The sequence below is a fragment of the Mirounga angustirostris genome, unplaced genomic scaffold, assembly GCF_029215605.1.
Source record: "Mirounga angustirostris isolate CCGP_5_RB_7025 unplaced genomic scaffold, mMirAng1.0.hap1 SCAF_10, whole genome shotgun sequence".
Taxonomy (NCBI): domain Eukaryota; kingdom Metazoa; phylum Chordata; class Mammalia; order Carnivora; family Phocidae; genus Mirounga; species Mirounga angustirostris.
This window is the reverse complement of record NW_026991718.1, coordinates 71,739,732-71,758,035: the sequence shown is the minus strand read 5'-3', so window position 1 is coordinate 71,758,035 and position 18,304 is coordinate 71,739,732. Positions and strand designations below refer to the sequence as shown.

Genomic DNA, 18,304 nt, shown 5'->3' with positions numbered 1-18,304 from the left:
CCAGGATGATCCCACAAATCAACCAAGAGGCCTTGCATCATTTCCTTGAAATAGGATCTGTATTAAACATACCTCCTCTGTAAGCTTCATTCTACTAGGAATAGTTCATTGATTTGGCTTTGGGGTTCCCAAGCACTGCATTAACATCAGCTTTTTTTAAATGTCTGCCTTCCATACTAGATTTTTTTTTTTTTTTTTTTGAGGGAGAGAGGGAGAGAACGCATGCGTGAGTGGGGATAGGGGCAGAGGGAGAAGGAGAGAGAAAATCTTAAGCAGGCTCCTCCTCAGCCAGTGTAGAGCCCAGTGTGGGGCTCGATCTCAGGACCCTGAGATCATGACCTGAGCCGAAATCATGAGTCTGATGCTTAATCAACTGAGCCACCCAGGCGCCCCATACTAGATTATTAATTCCCCAATTAGTCTCATATTATTCACACTAATTTGTTCTGAATTTATGAACCTTTTTGTTTGAGCATCTTTCATGTGTATGTTGAATGAATAAATATATCTTAGCATATTAGAAGACCCCTCAAGCAGTAATTCTTATTAAACTTTTAGAGAATCTGATGAAAGTTATGAATCCTCTTCCCAGAAATATGTCCATACCTACATATACAAAACACTTTGCAAATAGTTACCATGGAGAATCCATATATGGACTAGACCCTAGGTAAAGAATCTTTGCCTTTCTTTTTTTTTTTTTTTTTTTTTAGATTTTTATTTATTTATTTGAGAGAGAGAGAGAATGAGACACAGAGAGCATGAGAGGGAGGAGGGTCAGAGGGAGAAGCAGACTCCCTGCCGAGCAGGGAGCCCGATGCGGGACTCGATCCTGGGACTCCAGGACCATGACCTGAGCCGAAGGCAGTCGCTTAACCAACTGAGCCACCCAGGCGCCCAAGAATCTTTGCCTTTCTTTACCCTTCTCATTTCATAGCTCTTTCTACGTTCTTTCTATGGTCTCTTTCCTCCCCGGCCCAGTGAAGTCTGTCTTTAGTTGTTTGCTGCTACTAATATTTGATAGCCATGCTTTAGCTATCAAATTTGTAGATGATCTCTTTCTTCTGATTTATACTCTAAAGATCACATTGATGAATGAGATGATGGGGACACACTTAAAAAACTCAAAAACCTGGGGCGCCTGGGTGGCTCAGTCGTTAAGCGTCTGCCTTCGGCTCAGGTCATGATCTCAGGGTCCTGGGATCGAGCCCCGCATCGGGCTCCCTGCTCCGTGGGAAACCTGCTTCTCCCTCTCCCACTCCTCCTGCTTGTGTTCCCTCTCTCGCTCTCTGTCTCTCTGTCAGATAAATAAATAAAATCTAGCTGATCGATCATTGCTTATTTTGTGAAGTTTCCTACACTTAACAGAAACTATGTGTCCTAGTTTTATAGAGTTTTATTGTGAGAGTCCTAAGTTTTTGTTTGGAAGGTGTGTTTGTTCCCCTTAATCCTACTCTGTATTAGATCCAGAGATATGCTTCAGTGAAGTAAGAACCCTGGTGCAGAGCTCCTCAAGGGCAGGGGCTGTAGCGTATCCATTTCTGTGCCCATAGCCCACTGTTGTGCTCTACAGCTTTGGTTGGCTGTACCCAGAGAGCACTTCCATGTCAGAAGCTACCATTAATACGAGAGTTGGAGGATTTTATAGATAGCCTTCATTCATGTAGTTGAGTGAAGTAGAGTTTCAGTATTTCCCGGTTAGATCATCTTAATAATTTCCACTGTGTTGTCTTATAATAAGAGTTAATTATTTTAAACATTTACATTGAAAGATGGCTGTAGACATCTGTGACATACTTTTTCTTTATCTCCATATCATGAAGGTTTGGATCCTGGCAAACAGATTAAATTGGATTCCAGTGCACAGTTTGGTTATTACTTTCGCGTAACATGTAAGGAAGAAAAAGTCCTTCGTAACAATAAAAACTTCAGTACAGTGGACATTCAGAAGAATGGTGTTAAATTTACCAACAGGTTTGTATGCCTGCATTATTTTGTTAAGCCTTCAGTGGCTCCATGGAACTATAAATTATTTTCTGATGAGACATGAATGTTCTATGATAAGGAAGTTTTATCTTACTTGTTAATTGATACGAGGTATCAGGTAAGAATGAAGCTTTATTTTTTTATAAGAGCCTCATTGGGTGTTCCAACACCCCTTGTTAAATAACTCCTCTTTTCCTCATTGACTGAAGGGATACTTTGGGTCTGTTTTTTTTTATTGTTGTTTGTTTTATAAAGATTTTATTTATTTATTTGAGAGAGAGCACAAGCAGGGGGTGGGTGTGGAGAGGGAGAAGCAGGCTCCCTGTCGAGCAGAGAGCCTGACACGGGCTCGATCCCAGGATCCTGGGATTATGACCTGAGCCAAAGGCAGATGCTTAACAAACTGAGCAATCCAGGTGCCCCCTTTGGGTCTGTTTTTAAGATTGTTCTTTCACGGGGCACCTGGGTGGCTGAGTCAGTTAAATGTCTGCCTTCGCCTCAGCTCAGGATCCCAGGGTCCTGGGATTGAGCCCCGCATTGGGCTCCCTGCTCAGTAGGGAGTCTACTTCTGCCTCTTCCTCTGCCCCTTCTCCAGCTTGTGCTCGCGCTCTCTCTCTCTCGCACTTCGCTCTCTCTCAAGTAAATAAATAAATAAAATCTTAAAAAAAAAAAAAAAAAAGATTGTTCTTTCATGGGGTGCCTGGGCAGCTCAGTGGAATTAGTGGCTCGCTCTTGATTTCGGCTCAGGTCATGATCCCAGGGTTATGAGATTGAGCCCTGAGTCAGGCTCCCTACTCAGCAAGATTCTCGCTCTCTCCCTCTCTTCCCCTCCTCTGTCACTCTCTCAAATAAATAAATATTTATTTATTTATAAATTTTGAAGTTTGTTCTTGGCCACCTGGGTGGCTCAGTTGGTTAAGCATCTGCCTTCAGCTCAGGTCATGATCTCAGGGTCCTGGGATCAAGTCCCACATCAGGCTCCTTGCTCATGGGGACCCTGCTTCTCCCTCTGCCTGCCACTCCCCCTGCTTGTGCGTGCTCTCTATCAGATAAATAAATAAATAAAATCTTAAAAAAATAAAATAAAAAAATAAAAAATTGTTCTTTTACATATCTGTCTCACCATTCTTTTGTCAATATGAGATTGTATTATAGTTAGTTTGTATTACGCTTCCATATCAGAGTTTCCCATCATATCTCTGCTTTATAATTATTTTCACGTTTGTTTTTTCTAAGAAAGCTTTGATATCATTTATCAATTTAAAAAATTCTGGTATATCAGTTGGATATAAATTAGTTAGGGAGATGCCTACCATCTTTAGTGAGGCCACTCACTAGATTGTTGCTTTTTCAAAATCCTGTTTCATGTTGAAAAAGATTTTATAAGTTTTTCTTTTCCTTCACTGATGTTAGAAAAGTTTCTGAAGCAAATTATGTATAGGTGAAAGACGAATTATTTTGAAATAATCTTCCATGATTTGGGGTGGGGGCATATATCTTTTTCCTTCTGTACTATATTAGAATTTATGGCAGGCCTTACACCCACCCCTCCTGAATATTCCCAGTACTTTACAGGTAGTTTTGTGTATGTGATCCCCTTTTATCATTTATTCAGCAAGTACTTTGAGTGTTTATTATGTGCAGTCATTATTCTGGGTGTTCAGACACCCCAGGAATGAAAACAATCTGTTCGGTTTGTCTCTTGTAACAATTTTGAAATAAATAGGTTTATTTCTTTCATTATTTAGATGAAGAAGCTGAAACTCCCAATTCCCCAGGATTAGACAATTAACATTAGGTACTCAACAGCTAGCTCTCCTATTGCCCAATTTAGTAGTAGTTGTTTTTCCAGCAAACTGTGTCTCTGATTGAAGTTATATTCAATAATGGCTTAACTGAGATAGAACTTTTGGGGTATTAAAACCATCTTCAAATCATCATTGGTTAGGTACAAGTAAAAGAGATTGAGCTGAATGACCACATTTAGTCTAAAAGTTGTGGAAGATTCATTTGTTCATTTTTGTCAACAAATTGAATGCTTGCTGTGTATCTGATTCTTTGATCATACAATTTTCCTTCTTAAAATCCTCCAATGTCTGTCATCCAGGAAAATCTATTGTGACTTGCACATCTGGTCCCGTCCCATCCACTTTCATCTCTTATTTGCTCTCCTTCACATAGTGGTCTCACTTTCACAATGTCTTTGCCTCTTGCTTGTCTTCCTTTAATTCTTTCTGTTTGCCTGTTTCCTAGCAGTCTTTGCTGCTGCTGCTTGCCCATGCACTGTGCCTGAGCTGCATGTGTGTGTGATGCAGTCAGCTAATCCATCAAGTTCACAATTACTGCCTTGGTCGATGTCCTCCTCCATCTAGTGAATGCTTCCCCCTCTTTCTCTTCTCCTCTGTGCCCCCAATCTTGTCTTTTTGTTTTTTATTTCATTCTCTTTCTTTGACATCAGTGAATATTTTTCCTTTACTTTATTCTCATCCTTCTTCTTTTTTTATTTCAACCTATAGTTTTCATTTTTTTCTTTACTCAATAAGATTTGGTTTTCAAAACATTTTCTTACTTTGACAACCTTCAATATCAAAAGACAGCCATACTACAGTAATGAGAGAAACTGTGTGGTGTGTGTGTGAATTTGAAAAGGGGGGATGGGGATGCCTGGGTGGCTCAGTCGGTTAAGCATCTGCCTTTGGCTTGGGTCATGATCCCAGGGTCCTGGGATCGAGTCCCGCATCAGGGAGCCTGCTTCTCCCTCTGCCTGCCACTCCCCCTGCTTGTGTTCCCTCTCTCGCTGTGTCTCTCTGTCAAATAAATAAATAAAATCTTAAAAAAACGGGGGGGGGGGGAATGGCCTCTATCTGAAATGAGGATGAAGACTTATTCCATTTAAATATTTTAGAAAAGGTCACAGATCAGAATTCTACTCAGGGGAATAAATGTTATAGCAAGATTTGTGCCAGTGAGCTCTTCCAAACAGTGTAAATGTTAAATACACTGAATTCCATCCACTTCTGTCCCTAATGAGTTGCCCATTTTCTACTCACATTTTCATTTTAATTATTGTTTTGGTGCTTTATAGTACACATTACTTTAGTAGATGTTTTGATATTTTTAATAATGTCATTATCTTGACTTGCAGTAAACTGACTTCTCTCAATGAAGAGTATACCAAAAATAAAACCGAGTATGAGGAAGCCCAGGATGCCATTGTTAAAGAAATTGTCAATATTTCTTCAGGTAAATTTAATAGAACCAATACATAAAATGTTCTGAATATAACCTGGTTTTTTAGTAATAGAAAAAATATCAGGATGTTTCAAGAGTGGTTTTTTAAAAAGCTGTTACATACTGTGACTATTATGTTAGGCTACCTATTAAATAATGCATGCTGTATTGTGGTGGGAAAAGTAACTGGAAATAACTTAGAAAGAGAAGCTAGTGCAGGCTAAGGAATGGGAATACCCTGAAAAACACACTGCAGAAAAGCACAAAATTTATTGTAGTTGTAACAAGGAACAGAAACACCAAGGACTAAAGGCACTAATAATCTTAGATTATCTATGGGCCCATGCTCTAAGTTTTGGAAATAAATATCACTGAAAAACAAATAGAAAATTACGCATGAAACAAGCCTTTCCAAGTTCTATGTGCCATTTTGTAGATTTTCAGAGTTCTTCTGGAGAGCACTGTTTGAGAAAATTGCATGGCTTGACACTATGGTATTGCCCTTGGCACAGAATGAAGCACAAGGTGAGGCTGATGTGTTAAACTGGAAGGTTTTGCCTGTCATCACGTGTGTATTGACTATAACCGTTATTTTGCCTTTCAAAAATATACCAAAGAACTACTTCAACCAAGGGATCAAAGTTGGCATCCTCAGTAATGGGACAAATGACATATATATGCTTCCGGATGTGATGTAGAGGGAAGAGCACAGTATTGCCCATGTGGTATTCTTGACAAAAATGTTTAACCTGATTGTTAACAAGAAAGGAAAACGGAGATAAATTTAGATTGTGGGACATTTTTTTAAGGCTTGTACTCTTTAAAAATGTCTGTGTCATGGTAGCAAAAAAGGAATGGCCAGGATCTGTTCTAGATTATAAGAGACTTAAGGAGACACGACAAGCAAATCAGTAGGTGGTCCTTGAATGGATCCAGGACTAGGAGTTGGGGATGGGAAAGAGCTATCAAGGACACTCAGGACAAATCGGTGAAGTTTAGTAAGAAAGAACATGGTATTGGTGTCGTATTTCTTGAGTTTGTATTGTGAGTAAGTAGGAGGATGTCCTCGTTTCCAGGATACACATGCTGAATTATTGAGTGGTAAAAACTCATTTAATATGTACTTGTGTCATTCTATAAATTATTTTGCTATTATGAATTTTATAGTAAATCAAAATAAACATAAAACTTAAAGGTTTTTTTAAAATTTTGTTTATTTGAGAGAGAGCACAAGTGGGGTGGGGAGAGGGAGAGGGAGAAGCAGACTCCCCGCCAAGTAGGGAGCGCGATGCGGGGCTCAGTCCCAGGACCCTGAGATCATGACCCAAGCCAAAGGCAGACACTTAACTGACTGAGCCACCCTGGTGCCCCTAGAGTTACCTTGAATTTAAATGAAACTTTTTCTTGGTCTGTACACATTATCTGTATTTAAAAATGTAATGGGTTATCTTTATGGTTCTTTATCTTGCTATTAAATGAGACTAGGTGATGCTGTTAAGAGCTAGGCAATGTGAGATACCTTAAGAGGCTTCAGTTTTCCTTTTTTAAAGTAGCTACAATAAGTCCATTAATGTTTAAGTAATTCTTGCAGGTTCTTGTTCCTACATGATAGGGTAGTGTGAACCATTCCTTTCCTTTTTTTTTTTTTTTTTTAAACAATACCTGTTACGTAAGACAGGAATAAATTTAAAAGTGGTGAGACGGTAACAGAATTATTTGTATTCAGCCATTCATAAGTTAATTTTTATTTTTAAAACATTTTATCACTTCTATGGGGAACAAGGGAGTCAAAGATGAATCCTATATCCTGCCATTTCATTAATTCTTATGAATGTCCTTTGAAGCTTTTGACACATTGATTGATGCCCGTGTGATAGTTCTACATAATGTATGGGATGTTTTACCAACCCCTCCTCGCTATTAAAATTTCAGAATCTGTTCTATAAATTTTGACCATTTTTATTGTTGAAACACGAATTGCCTGCCACCTGTCAGGGATTTTTTAGTGTACATAATAGCTTTTAGTTTTAATGTTCTAGAAGAGTAGAATCTCATTGAAAGTATTTTAAGTGACAATTATGGATCTAAATTTTGCTAAAATTCAACTGCATGTGGTACTGATGGGGAGGAAAAGCTCAAGTAACACTCATATGGTCAGGTTTATACAGGCACAGGCCTTCATGGTCACAATTTTATATCTTACAACCTGGTGTTTGCATGTATCATGATAAGCAGCTGTGTGTTTTCTATTTTAATGGATTTTGGTAAGGGAGGGCATCACACTCTTCCTATTTTTGAAGTCTATTCATAGTAGGGGAAGATGTAGTAATACGTTTTAACCTTGGAGGTTTTAGGTGTTCCTTTGAAGTTTAGTTATGGCAAACTTCTGTTAATTTTTTAAGTATATAAATTAGAAAATGGATTTTAAATTCCTAAATAGGGAAATTAAATTTATTCCTCTAACTGCTTATATGTATTTTCTTTATTCAGTATTTCTGTGCACATTTTCTGTTTTTATACAGGCTATGTAGAACCAATGCAGACGCTCAATGATGTGTTAGCTCAGCTAGATGCTGTTGTCAGCTTTGCACATGTGTCAAATGGAGCACCTGTTCCATATGTACGACCGGTCATTTTGGAGAAAGGACAAGGGAAAATTACATTGAAAGCATCCAGACATGCTTGTGTTGAAGTTCAAGATGAAGTTGCATTTATTCCTAATGATGTTCACTTTGAAAAAGATAAACAGATGTTCCACATCATTACTGGTAATATATAAATAAATAAAACAAAAAAAACCCCACCTAATTTATGGGCTTTTTGGGGGGGGTAATGTTTCCCCTTTTTTATGTTGGAGTGGAAATATTTAAAACTGATGAAGAAAATCCTAGTTTTTGACGTTAGAAACGGAACATGTTATTCATCCTAGTTAGTAATATGTTCACATTTGGGTTAGAGGGAAGATTTGGAAGGAAGGGGAGGCCTTAGGAGCGAAAGTCATCTTTATATGAAACTTCTGTTCCAGGGGTTTAGTGCATTTAAAAATGAACATGCCTTCAAAGCCAGACCTTTTTGATAGTGCGTCATTGAAGGTCAAGCAGAACTGACTGCTGGAATGACCTCAGCCTAGGGTAGCAATTCTTTTAAAGACATGGGACTGTATTCGTGTGAAATATGAAAAAAAGTTTGCTTATAATAAGACTAATGCAGCCTGTCTCTCAAGCTGAAGTATTTTTAGATCTTAACCAACCAGATTCTAGAGAACAAAAGTGGAGGGGGTAGTCTTTGACCAGATATATTTGGGAAACAGTCAGAGATGATAATCTAGTTCCCCAAATGGATTTTCAAGTTGTTGATATGATCTAACCCAGACAAATAAATTATACTTTAGCGAAAAATAGGGTTGTGTCTTAGGGCTTTAGTGTGGAATTTAAGCGATTTGAAGGATTAGATCATACTGACCCATTCACTAATAGCCTCATTTATTAATGAATTACTGTGTTTAGTTAATCAATTAGATGTGTACTACTTTTCTGGATGACATAAAATTATCGTGCAGGCAGTTGTATGAGCTGTGGGAAAATCTATGGTTCTTCTAGGCAAATTATAGGTAAGGTATATTTTTTATGGTCCTGTCGATGAAGGGTGCAGTGTAGGTTTGTCTGAAGGGAGAATAGCATTACTCTGGCAGTTGATGGTTCTGCTGCTTATATGCCGTATCTGTACGATCAGGTGATTAGTCACCAAAATGCGATTTAGGACTAGCAATTTATTAGTGGCAGAAATAAATGAATAATCTTGCTTTTTGATGTAATTTATTTTAAAGGCCCCAATATGGGAGGTAAATCCACATATATTCGCCAAACTGGGGTGATCGTTCTCATGGCCCAGATTGGGTGTTTTGTGCCATGTGAGTCAGCAGAAGTGTCCATTGTGGACTGCATCCTGGCCCGTGTAGGGGCTGGCGACAGTCAGTTGAAAGGAGTCTCCACATTCATGGCTGAAATGCTAGAAACTGCTTCTATTCTCAGGTGAGTGATTTTCCCAGTCCTCAAAATGGAAATGAATGTCCCTGTCCTGTTAGAAGTACATTTGCAGATTCATCGATAAAACATCGGAGAACCTTTATCTAGTTTAATAGTTTTCTTGTGAACTTTATGCACTTCATATTATCTTAAAAGGGTAATTGTTAATAGTTGAGGAAAGCTTTGATTTTTAAATTTGTCTTAAGGTTTTTGGTAGTTGTTCGCCTTATAACTCCCACCACTGCCATGCTTTTGCTTGAACTGTTCACAGTACCTGGAATGTTTACCCATGTCCTTTCCAATCTTTAAAGGCCTTAGTGACAGAAATTCTACTTCTCTGATGACTTTCCTTGTCACATAAGCCTCAGGTCATGGGTATTTCTTCTCTGAACTCTTTGACATGCCTGTAATTACTCGGTTTTTTGTTTTAGGGGTTACTGAAATCTTTTGTCTTTATTTCATTTTTTTAAGACACTTCTTTAAAGATAGAGAAGCTATCCCTTCCGTTTCTTGGTGTCTTCTAAAGCACATCACATATAGTAGAGGCCTAGTAAATTACTATTCATTGTTTGTGGGGAATTATAGAAGCAGTACAAATGTTTGGTATAATAATTGGTCAACAAGCTAATATTCATAACTTAAAAATTAAAGAAATAAGCAAAAGATGTCAGTGGCAATTCACAGAAAAAAAATGACCAGTAAGCACATGAAGAACTGTTGCATTCTTGGGGCGCCTGGGGGGCTCAGTCAGATAAACGTGCAACTCTTGATCTCAGCTCATGTCTTTTTTTTTTTTTTTAATGTTATGTTAATTCAGCTCACGTCTTGATCTGAGGGTCTTGATCTGAGGGTCGTGAGTTCAAGCCCCACATTGGGCTCCATGCTGGGTGTGGAGCCTACTTTAAAAAAAAAAAAAAAGTACTGTTGCATTCTCTAATTGAGGAAAAAAAAAAAATCCTCTCCTTAAATTTGGTTAAAGAAGAGAAAAGGAAGAATGCTAATATCTGATTGGTAGGGCTACGGCCATCGTGCACCAGCTGGGTGTCCATAACCTGACACCCTTGTGCCATCTTCATGCGGTATTTTCTAAAATCTGGGCTGGTTTGATTGGCAAGAAATGAATGATAGCTGATTCAGAAATTCTTCGATTACTAGTGAGATTGGTAATTTAAAAAATATTTATTCACTATTTGTTTCCTTTTCCATCAGTTGTTTATGACCATGCCCGTTCTCTTTTTTTAATTTACTATTGAATTTTTTATATATTAAGATGATCTGTTATGTTTGTGGCACATCTTTCCCAATGTATTGCCTTAGTTTTGTTTTTTTTGTTTTTTTTTGCATTATCACACATCATGGGTGATTTTCATGTAATTATGTGTTTCAGGTCTGCAACCAAAGATTCTTTAATAATTATAGATGAATTGGGGAGAGGAACCTCTACCTATGATGGATTTGGATTAGCGTGGGCTATATCAGAGTACATCGCAACAAAGATTGGTGCTTTTTGCATGTTTGCAACACATTTTCATGAACTTACTGCCTTGGCCAATCAGATACCAACTGTTAATAATCTACATGTCACAGCACTAACTACTGAAGAGACCTTAACTATGCTTTATCAGGTGAAGAAAGGTGAGTGTATACCACTGGTGTACTGTAAACTCAGGTGTGGCAGTGGGAAACTTCTACCCATGACATCATCAGTCATTTCTTGATTCTGAGTAAGAATTATTGATGTTTGTACAGAACACATTTACTCTTAGTTCATAATCTGGCTACAAGGACAGGGTACATTATATTTCTGTGTCTCATAATAGGACCACTCATTATAAGACAGTTGCAGAAAGAATAACTCCTGCTCTTCAACATTACCACAGAGGGTTTTGTACTGCCTCCCATGGCAGCCTGATTTCTTGTCAAAAGTATCTACTAGATAGTAGCAATAATAACCTTTGAAGTTCCAGGGCTCTTATGCTGCTTAAGGAACCATTTATTATAATTATCTCATTGTATTTTTAAGGGTGTGTTACATAAACAGGCTCATTTAAAGGTAGGGTTTCCACAGGGGCACCTGGGTGGCTCAGTCGTTAAGCGTCTGCCTTCAGCTCAGGTCATGATCCCAGGGTCCTGGGATCAAGCCCCGCATCAGGCTCTCTGCTCAGCGGGGAGCCTGCTTCTCCCTCTCCCCCTCTGCCTGCTTGTGTTCCCTCTCTCACTGTCCCTCTCTGTCAAATAAATAAATAAAATCTTTAAAAAAAAATTCAAAAAAAAAAAAATAAAGGTAGGGTTTCCACAAATCCTGAAATTGTTAGTAGTTCTCACATAGGGAATGATTCATCTTTTCGGAAAAGTTTGTCATTTGTGGGTCTGACAGCTAATGAGATTTACCAAATTGGTGAGATTAACATGCTATAAAGTTTTTGCTGCCTAGACATTTCACCAGTCATTGGAATAACTTTTTCAGATAGCTTTCTGATTTACCAAGAACACATTTTCTTGCAATCACTTGGTTGCACATAAGTACAATATTATTTTTGGTTCTTTTATCCTTTGTTGCTTATGCTTCAGTGGGAATCCTTTTGACTTACTGTGTTTATTATTATTATTGATATAAAACACAGATACTTTTAGTTGGACCTGGCATTTAGCACGAAGTTGAAGTTTTGCTTTTTGTTTTGTGTTTTGTATGATAAATGGGTTCAGAATTTGATTTAATTATTAGAGAGAGTGAGAGCATGCGAGGGGGCGGGGAGGGACAGAGGGAGAGAATCATCCCCGCTGAGCATGGGGACTGCTGTGAGGCTCGATCTCATGACCCCCACAAAATCATGCCTGAGCTGAAACCAAGTCAGACGCTTAACCGACTGAGCCACCCAGGCACCTCAAGAAGTGGGTTCAGAATTTAATTTTTAATTTTTTTTTTTTTTTTAAGATTCTCTTTATTTATTTGACACAGAGGGAGTGAGAGAGAGAGCATGAGTAGGGGACAGAGGGAGAGGGAGAAGCAGACTCCTCACTGAGCAGGGAGCCCAACGAGGGGCTTGATCCCAGGACCCTGGGATTATGACCTGAGCCAAAGGCAGACGCTTAACCGAATGGGCCACCCAGGCTCCCCTGGGTTCAGAATTTTAAAAGACTAGATGACCTGAGAGAAGATAGGAATAAATCCATCCGTCGCTGTGGATGTTTATCAACATTTGCTTCTATTTTATTTTTGTTTGTTTCTCTTAGTTGTGCAGAGTATCCAGCCCAGAGTGCATGGGATATATAACTAGGCCAAAAAAATTTTTATAGTTGATACATAGTTGAGGCAAAAAATGGAAGCTCCATGATAACTCTGAGCATCATTTGTATTAAATGTCTGGAAGGAATGTTGTAAGTCCATTTATTTTCTGCAAATGGGGATGAAGATAAGCTACTTAGTCTACAAAATTTACTGGTAATATGAGTCTAAAATTCCATTGTCATGTGTTTGCAGTAGTTTAGAATCAGAATAAGATTATGTAAGACTGGTAAGTAACTTTTCTGAGACCGGTATTGTAAATATTTGTATTTATCCAGCCAATTTCCTGAAGTCACTTATCTCCAGAAAATGACGTAGGCAGATCTAGAGGATGGACTGTTCAGTAACAAACCATATATTTTGAATAAAATGCTCTTAATTAGTGACACACATTTATCTTGTTGGTTTTTTTTTTCTTCGTACTTTATTTAATTCCTCCCTTATGAAATGAGAAAACCTCAGAGGGATAATTGAGTTGATTAATTTTTCTTCAGATTCTGATACTTGTCCAGACCTCTGAGGATTCACTATCAAGCTTTTTTGGGGGGTATTTTTATTTTTCCTACTACATTTGTCAAGGATAAAACAAAACACTGTGTGCCAAGTCATAATTACTTTCCACTGAAAGCTTAATTAAAATTCCTTCGTCTAGGGCGCCTGGGTGGCACAGTTGGTTAAGCGACTGCCTTCGGCTCAGGTCATGATCCTGGAGTCCCGGGATCGAGTCCCGCATCGGGCTCCCTGCTCGGCAGGGAGTCTGCTTCTCCCTCTGACCCTCCCCCCTCTCATGTGCTCTCTCTCAAATAAATAAATAAAAATCTTTAAAAAAAAAAAAAATTCCTTCGTCTAAGTTACTGTGAAACATTTGGCTAATGTATTTGAAATACAAAATTAAGTTTCCAAATGACAAGGTGAGATGGATAAGTTCTATTTACATCAGTTGCTGTCTCTTTCTGCCCTGCTCCTCACAACCCCCAAATTTCTTCTAGGTGTCTGTGATCAGAGTTTTGGGATTCACGTTGCAGAGCTTGCAAATTTCCCTAGGCATGTCATAGAGTGTGCTAGACAGAAAGCTCTGGAACTAGAGGAGTTTCAGAATATCAGAGAATCAGAAGGATATGATGACATGGAACCAGCAGCAAAGAGGTGCTATCTGGAAAGAGAGGTTTGTCGCATTGTGTTTGTAATTATTTAATCCTGTGTTGTTAGATCTGTCAGGTCCCGTGTGATTCTAATACTTACTCATTGTTGCCTTTCACTTAGATTTCTTTGCTTGGCGAAGACTTCATCTATATCGTTTTTGATTTCTGCACTATGTACATGACCAAAAGAGAGCATGTCAGTACCACATTTTAAATGTAGGAGGACAGGAATATTAGTCTAGGTTTAAAGTAAGTAATTCAAAGGAGTTACAGATGTCCAAGCCCTTTTTTGATTACTTCATAAACAAATAGGTCAAGTCCAGTTAATTGCACATTTACTCAGTTAATTGCTTAGTTAAGGGACTAACAAAAAAATAAACACAGTTCTGCCTTCCAGTTGTCTAGAATCTATTTGGGGAGATAATAATGAACATGTCAAGGAGAATAATGCGGTATATGACATGTTTACTCTACAAAGCTCTTTGTGGGCAGGATGTTTCAGTTCTCATGCGAGAAGTGCATCTTAAGTTAGGCCTTCTCTGAGTGATGGGTGAAAATCACACAGAAAGATACAGCATATGCCTGATGTATATTTTTAAAAGTAAAGGATAATTCTCTGCAATAATGAAAATAAAAGGATCTTAATTCACTGGTGGGTCCTGGCAGCATTTACTGTGGTTATGCATTGTGAGAACTTCTTGTCATGTTTTAGCTTTTAGCCAGTGAGTTTTTTGATGTTCTTACCTGAAGGATAGATAATTGTTACAGTAATAGATGAGCATGTATGATTTTTAAGCTTAAAAGGTATAGTTTTGTCTGTTGTACCTGTGTAGGCAGGAGGAATGTATTCTATCTTGCTCCTAGTTTAAGTTAGGGAGGTTGCTTTGGAATGGTCTTGTTAGGAGCAACACAGTGATCTGGGGCTGGGGTTAGGTAGGCTCTGTTATGTAATCCCTGGTTTCCAACTAGAACAGAAACCATGTACTTTTGATAATATTAATTACATTGTATTTTGAAAAAACTTTAAGCTAAGGGAGATGCATAACTATGAATGTTAAGTCTAGATCCTGTCTGTATTTCAAAAAGAGTACACTTGTTATTTAATAGAGAAATATATCTTCTTTACCTTACCATTTGGATATCTACCTTTCAACCCTTAAGGTACTTGCTACCAACTAGCTCCGTGTATGAAAAGGAGACTTTTTAGTTCTGCTTCGTATGTGATGATGAACATTTACATAGTACTTACCCTTTGCCAGGCACTGTTCTAAGCACTTCTGAGCACACATATTCACTCTCCAGTTCTCTCAACAGCCCTGTGAGGTTGGCAATATCATCCCCATGTATGAATGAGGAATGTGGGTTAAGGAATTTCCCCATGATCACATGGCAAGTAATGGCCATGCTCTTTAGAATGCCAGTAACTGGCCAGTAAAATAGTAATTTAAAAATTCTGTGTGTATGCGAGTACTGAATTTTCAGGGACTATCTAGGCATTACAGTATTTATAAACCTTGAGTTCTTTTTCTCCCAGAAGATTAAGTTTATATATCGATTATAAAGGGTGACAGATTTGGGAACTACTAAAATACTGAGCCCCTTTTCATTAGCAGCTGAGAATGTATTTATAAATACCCTTTAATAACTTGCTATGACGAAATGTGGTCAACTAAGGGCTTTCTATATATTCTGGATAGTGCACGCTTAAAATTTAAAGAATGTTCTTTGAATATTGGGTGGTGTGTTTAGATTGAAATTTAATGAAACAATTCATTACAATTTATTGTGACTTTTTAGAGAGATTTTAAAGACTAATGAAGCATTCATATGTCTTTCAGCAAGGTGAAAAAATTATTCAGGAGTTTTTATCCAAGGTGAAGCAAGTGCCTTTTACTGAAATGTCAGAAGAAAACATCACAATGAAGCTAAAACAGCTGAAAGCTGAGGTAATAGCAAAGAATAATAGTTTTGTAAATGAAATCATTTCACGAATCAAAGTTACTACATGAGAAAATCCCACCAAAGGAGCGAAGAGAATACTGATAAGCTGTTATCTGTATCACTTTTGTATTGTTTTATATTAACCCTGTTGTCATAGTGCTGGCAATTTGAGACCCATGGGATATCAACTTAATAAAGTATTTAGTAATACTTGGAGTACATTTTCAAAGATTTTTATTTTGGAAGAATGAGAGCTGTGGCTGAGGAATACTTAAATGGATACGGGCAATAGTAGGTGGTGTGTTGCATTTTATAAATAAAGTCATGTAGTTTGTGGAATTTGAAATGCGTTGTGTTTCTTTGTGATAGGACGTGTATACATCTTTCTTCCCAAATGATATGGAAAAAGCAAGTTGCACCCAAAGACTTTGCAAAAATAAAGGCTCTTAAAGCTAGAAAGAACCATGGAAATCATTTCCATTGATCTCCACAGTGTCCATATGTTGGCAGAAGCCAGATTGGCTGCATACTCATTAGCCAAGGAATTTACTATAAACCCGAAGTCCTAGTGTGATCCTTCTGCCTGCCTGCTGTTCTCCCACCTCTCTCTGTGGGAGGACTTAGAAGTCTGCATTTTAATAAAACCTTTCAGATTGGGAACCTGATTTAGTCTGCTTCTCTTATTTTACAGGACAGAGATGAAATGGTTAAGCGTTAGTGGCTGGCCCTGCTGAATATGGGTGGGGAGGACCATCTTTCCAATAAATGATGATGGGATAGCTGTATAAGAACAAAATGAAATTGGATCCCTACTCCATATATAAAAATGAACTCCAGTGAATTTTTGACCTAATGTATAAGCAAAACTGGAAAGCTTTTAGTGTTTAGTTTTGTAGTTCTATAGAAAATAATACAGGGAAATATATTTTCATGATTTGGCTTTGGGAAAGATGTTGGTTTTTTTTTAAAGATTTTATTTATTTGAGAGAGAATGAGAAAGAGGAGGGTCAGAGGGAGAAGCAGACTCCCTGCTGAGCAGGGAGCCCGATGTGGGACTCGATCCCGAGACTCCAGGATCATGACCTGAGCCCAAGGCAGCCACTTAACCAACTGAGCCACCCAGGCGCCCTGGGAAAGATGTCTTAAGTCACAACACCATTCACTCAGCTATTGAAACTTTCTTTTCATTAAAAGGCATCACATAGTGAAAAGACTAGATCCATGATGGGAGAATATATTGGTACTATGTAAGATATCAAAGGATTTATTACCAGAACATATAAAGAACTACTCATTGAGTCCCGCATCAGGCTCCCTGCTCAGCAGGGAGGCTGCTTCTCCCTCTCCCGCTCCCCCCTCTTGTGCTCTTTCTCTCTCTCTCTCAAATAAATAAAAATAAAATCTTAAAAAAAAAAAAAAAAAAGAACTACTCTATACAGTTACTAAGAAAATGGGCATTTAAGAGTCTTAGTACAGGGCGCCTGGGTGGCTCAGTTGGTTAAGCAACTGCCTTCGGCTCAGGTCATGATCCTGGAGTCCCGGGATCGAGTCCCGCATCGGGCTCCCGGCTCAGTACATCTCAATAACAAAAAGACAATCCAGTTAAAAGCCAAAGGATCTGAAGAGATACTTTTCCAAGGAAGATGTACACATGGCCAATAAGCACGTGAAAAGGTACAGGATACCATGGGGAGAGGCAAATCAAAACCACAGTGAGCTTCCACTTCACATGCATTAGGACAGCTAAGGTCAAAAGCAGATAACAAGTATTGATGAGGATGTGGAGGAATTGGAGTTTTCATACACTGAGAAAGATAAATGGTACAGTCACTTTGGAAAATAGGCTGGCATTTTCTCAGAGTTACCATATGACTCAGCATTTCCATCCCTAGGTATATATCCAAGAGAAACACACAAAAACTTGTGCACAAAAGTTTATAGCAGGATTATTCATAATAACCAAAAAGTGGAAGCACCCCAATTGGCCAAGGCCAATGGATGAATTAAGGAGCATACAAAATGTGGGATACCTATATGGTGGAATATTATCTTGCCATAAAAGGACTGAAAGACTTCTACGTGCTACAACTTGGATGAGCGTGGATGGACATGAGTGATGAAGCCAGGTACAAGAATTTATGTATTATATGATTCCATTAATAAGAGAGTCCAGAATATAAAAAACTATAGAAAGAGTAGTTTAGCAGTTGCACAGGGCTGGTGTGCAGAAAATGGGTAGCTAAGGAGGTGATACGATAGTTAAAGTTTTGGCTTTTTTTTTTTTTTTTCTTAAGATTTTATTTACTTGACAGAAACACAGCAAGAGAGGGAACACAAGCAGGGGGAGTGGGAGAGGCAGAAGCAGGCTTCCTGCCCAGCAGAGAGCCGGATGCGGGGCTTGATCCCGGGACCCTGGGACCATGACCTGAGCTGAAGGCAGACACTTAATGACTGAGCCACCTAGGTGCCCTAAAGTTTCTTTTTGAAATGAAAATGTTCTAAAACTGTTAATCGTTGCATCTGAGTATACCAAAAGCCACTGAATTGTATACTTTAAATGGGTGCATTGTGTGGTGTTTGAATTAGATCTCCATAAAACTTGGTTCAGAAAAAGTTCAGGGACTTTACCCAAGAGAAATCTAAATGGTCTGTGCACATGAAAAGATTTTCAATCACCATTTAGAAAAATGAAA

The 18,304-nt window shown here is 38.4% G+C and overlaps 1 protein-coding gene across 1 annotated transcript in view; it reads left to right on the top strand.

Moving 5' to 3' along the window:
- MSH2 (mutS homolog 2) overlaps positions 1-15,827 on the top strand; it is an 80,862-nt gene extending 65,035 nt beyond the window's left edge. The window contains exons 10-16 of the mRNA XM_045885046.3: positions 1,824-1,974; positions 5,132-5,229; positions 7,740-7,985; positions 9,044-9,248; positions 10,630-10,877; positions 13,518-13,693; positions 15,509-15,827. Coding sequence (XP_045741002.1) covers positions 1,824-1,974; positions 5,132-5,229; positions 7,740-7,985; positions 9,044-9,248; positions 10,630-10,877; positions 13,518-13,693; positions 15,509-15,679 — 1,295 coding nt within the window. The 3' untranslated portion in view covers positions 15,680-15,827. The remainder of the gene's footprint in view (positions 1-1,823; positions 1,975-5,131; positions 5,230-7,739; positions 7,986-9,043; positions 9,249-10,629; positions 10,878-13,517; positions 13,694-15,508) is intronic.
- The last annotated feature ends 2,477 nt before the right edge of the window (positions 15,828-18,304 follow it).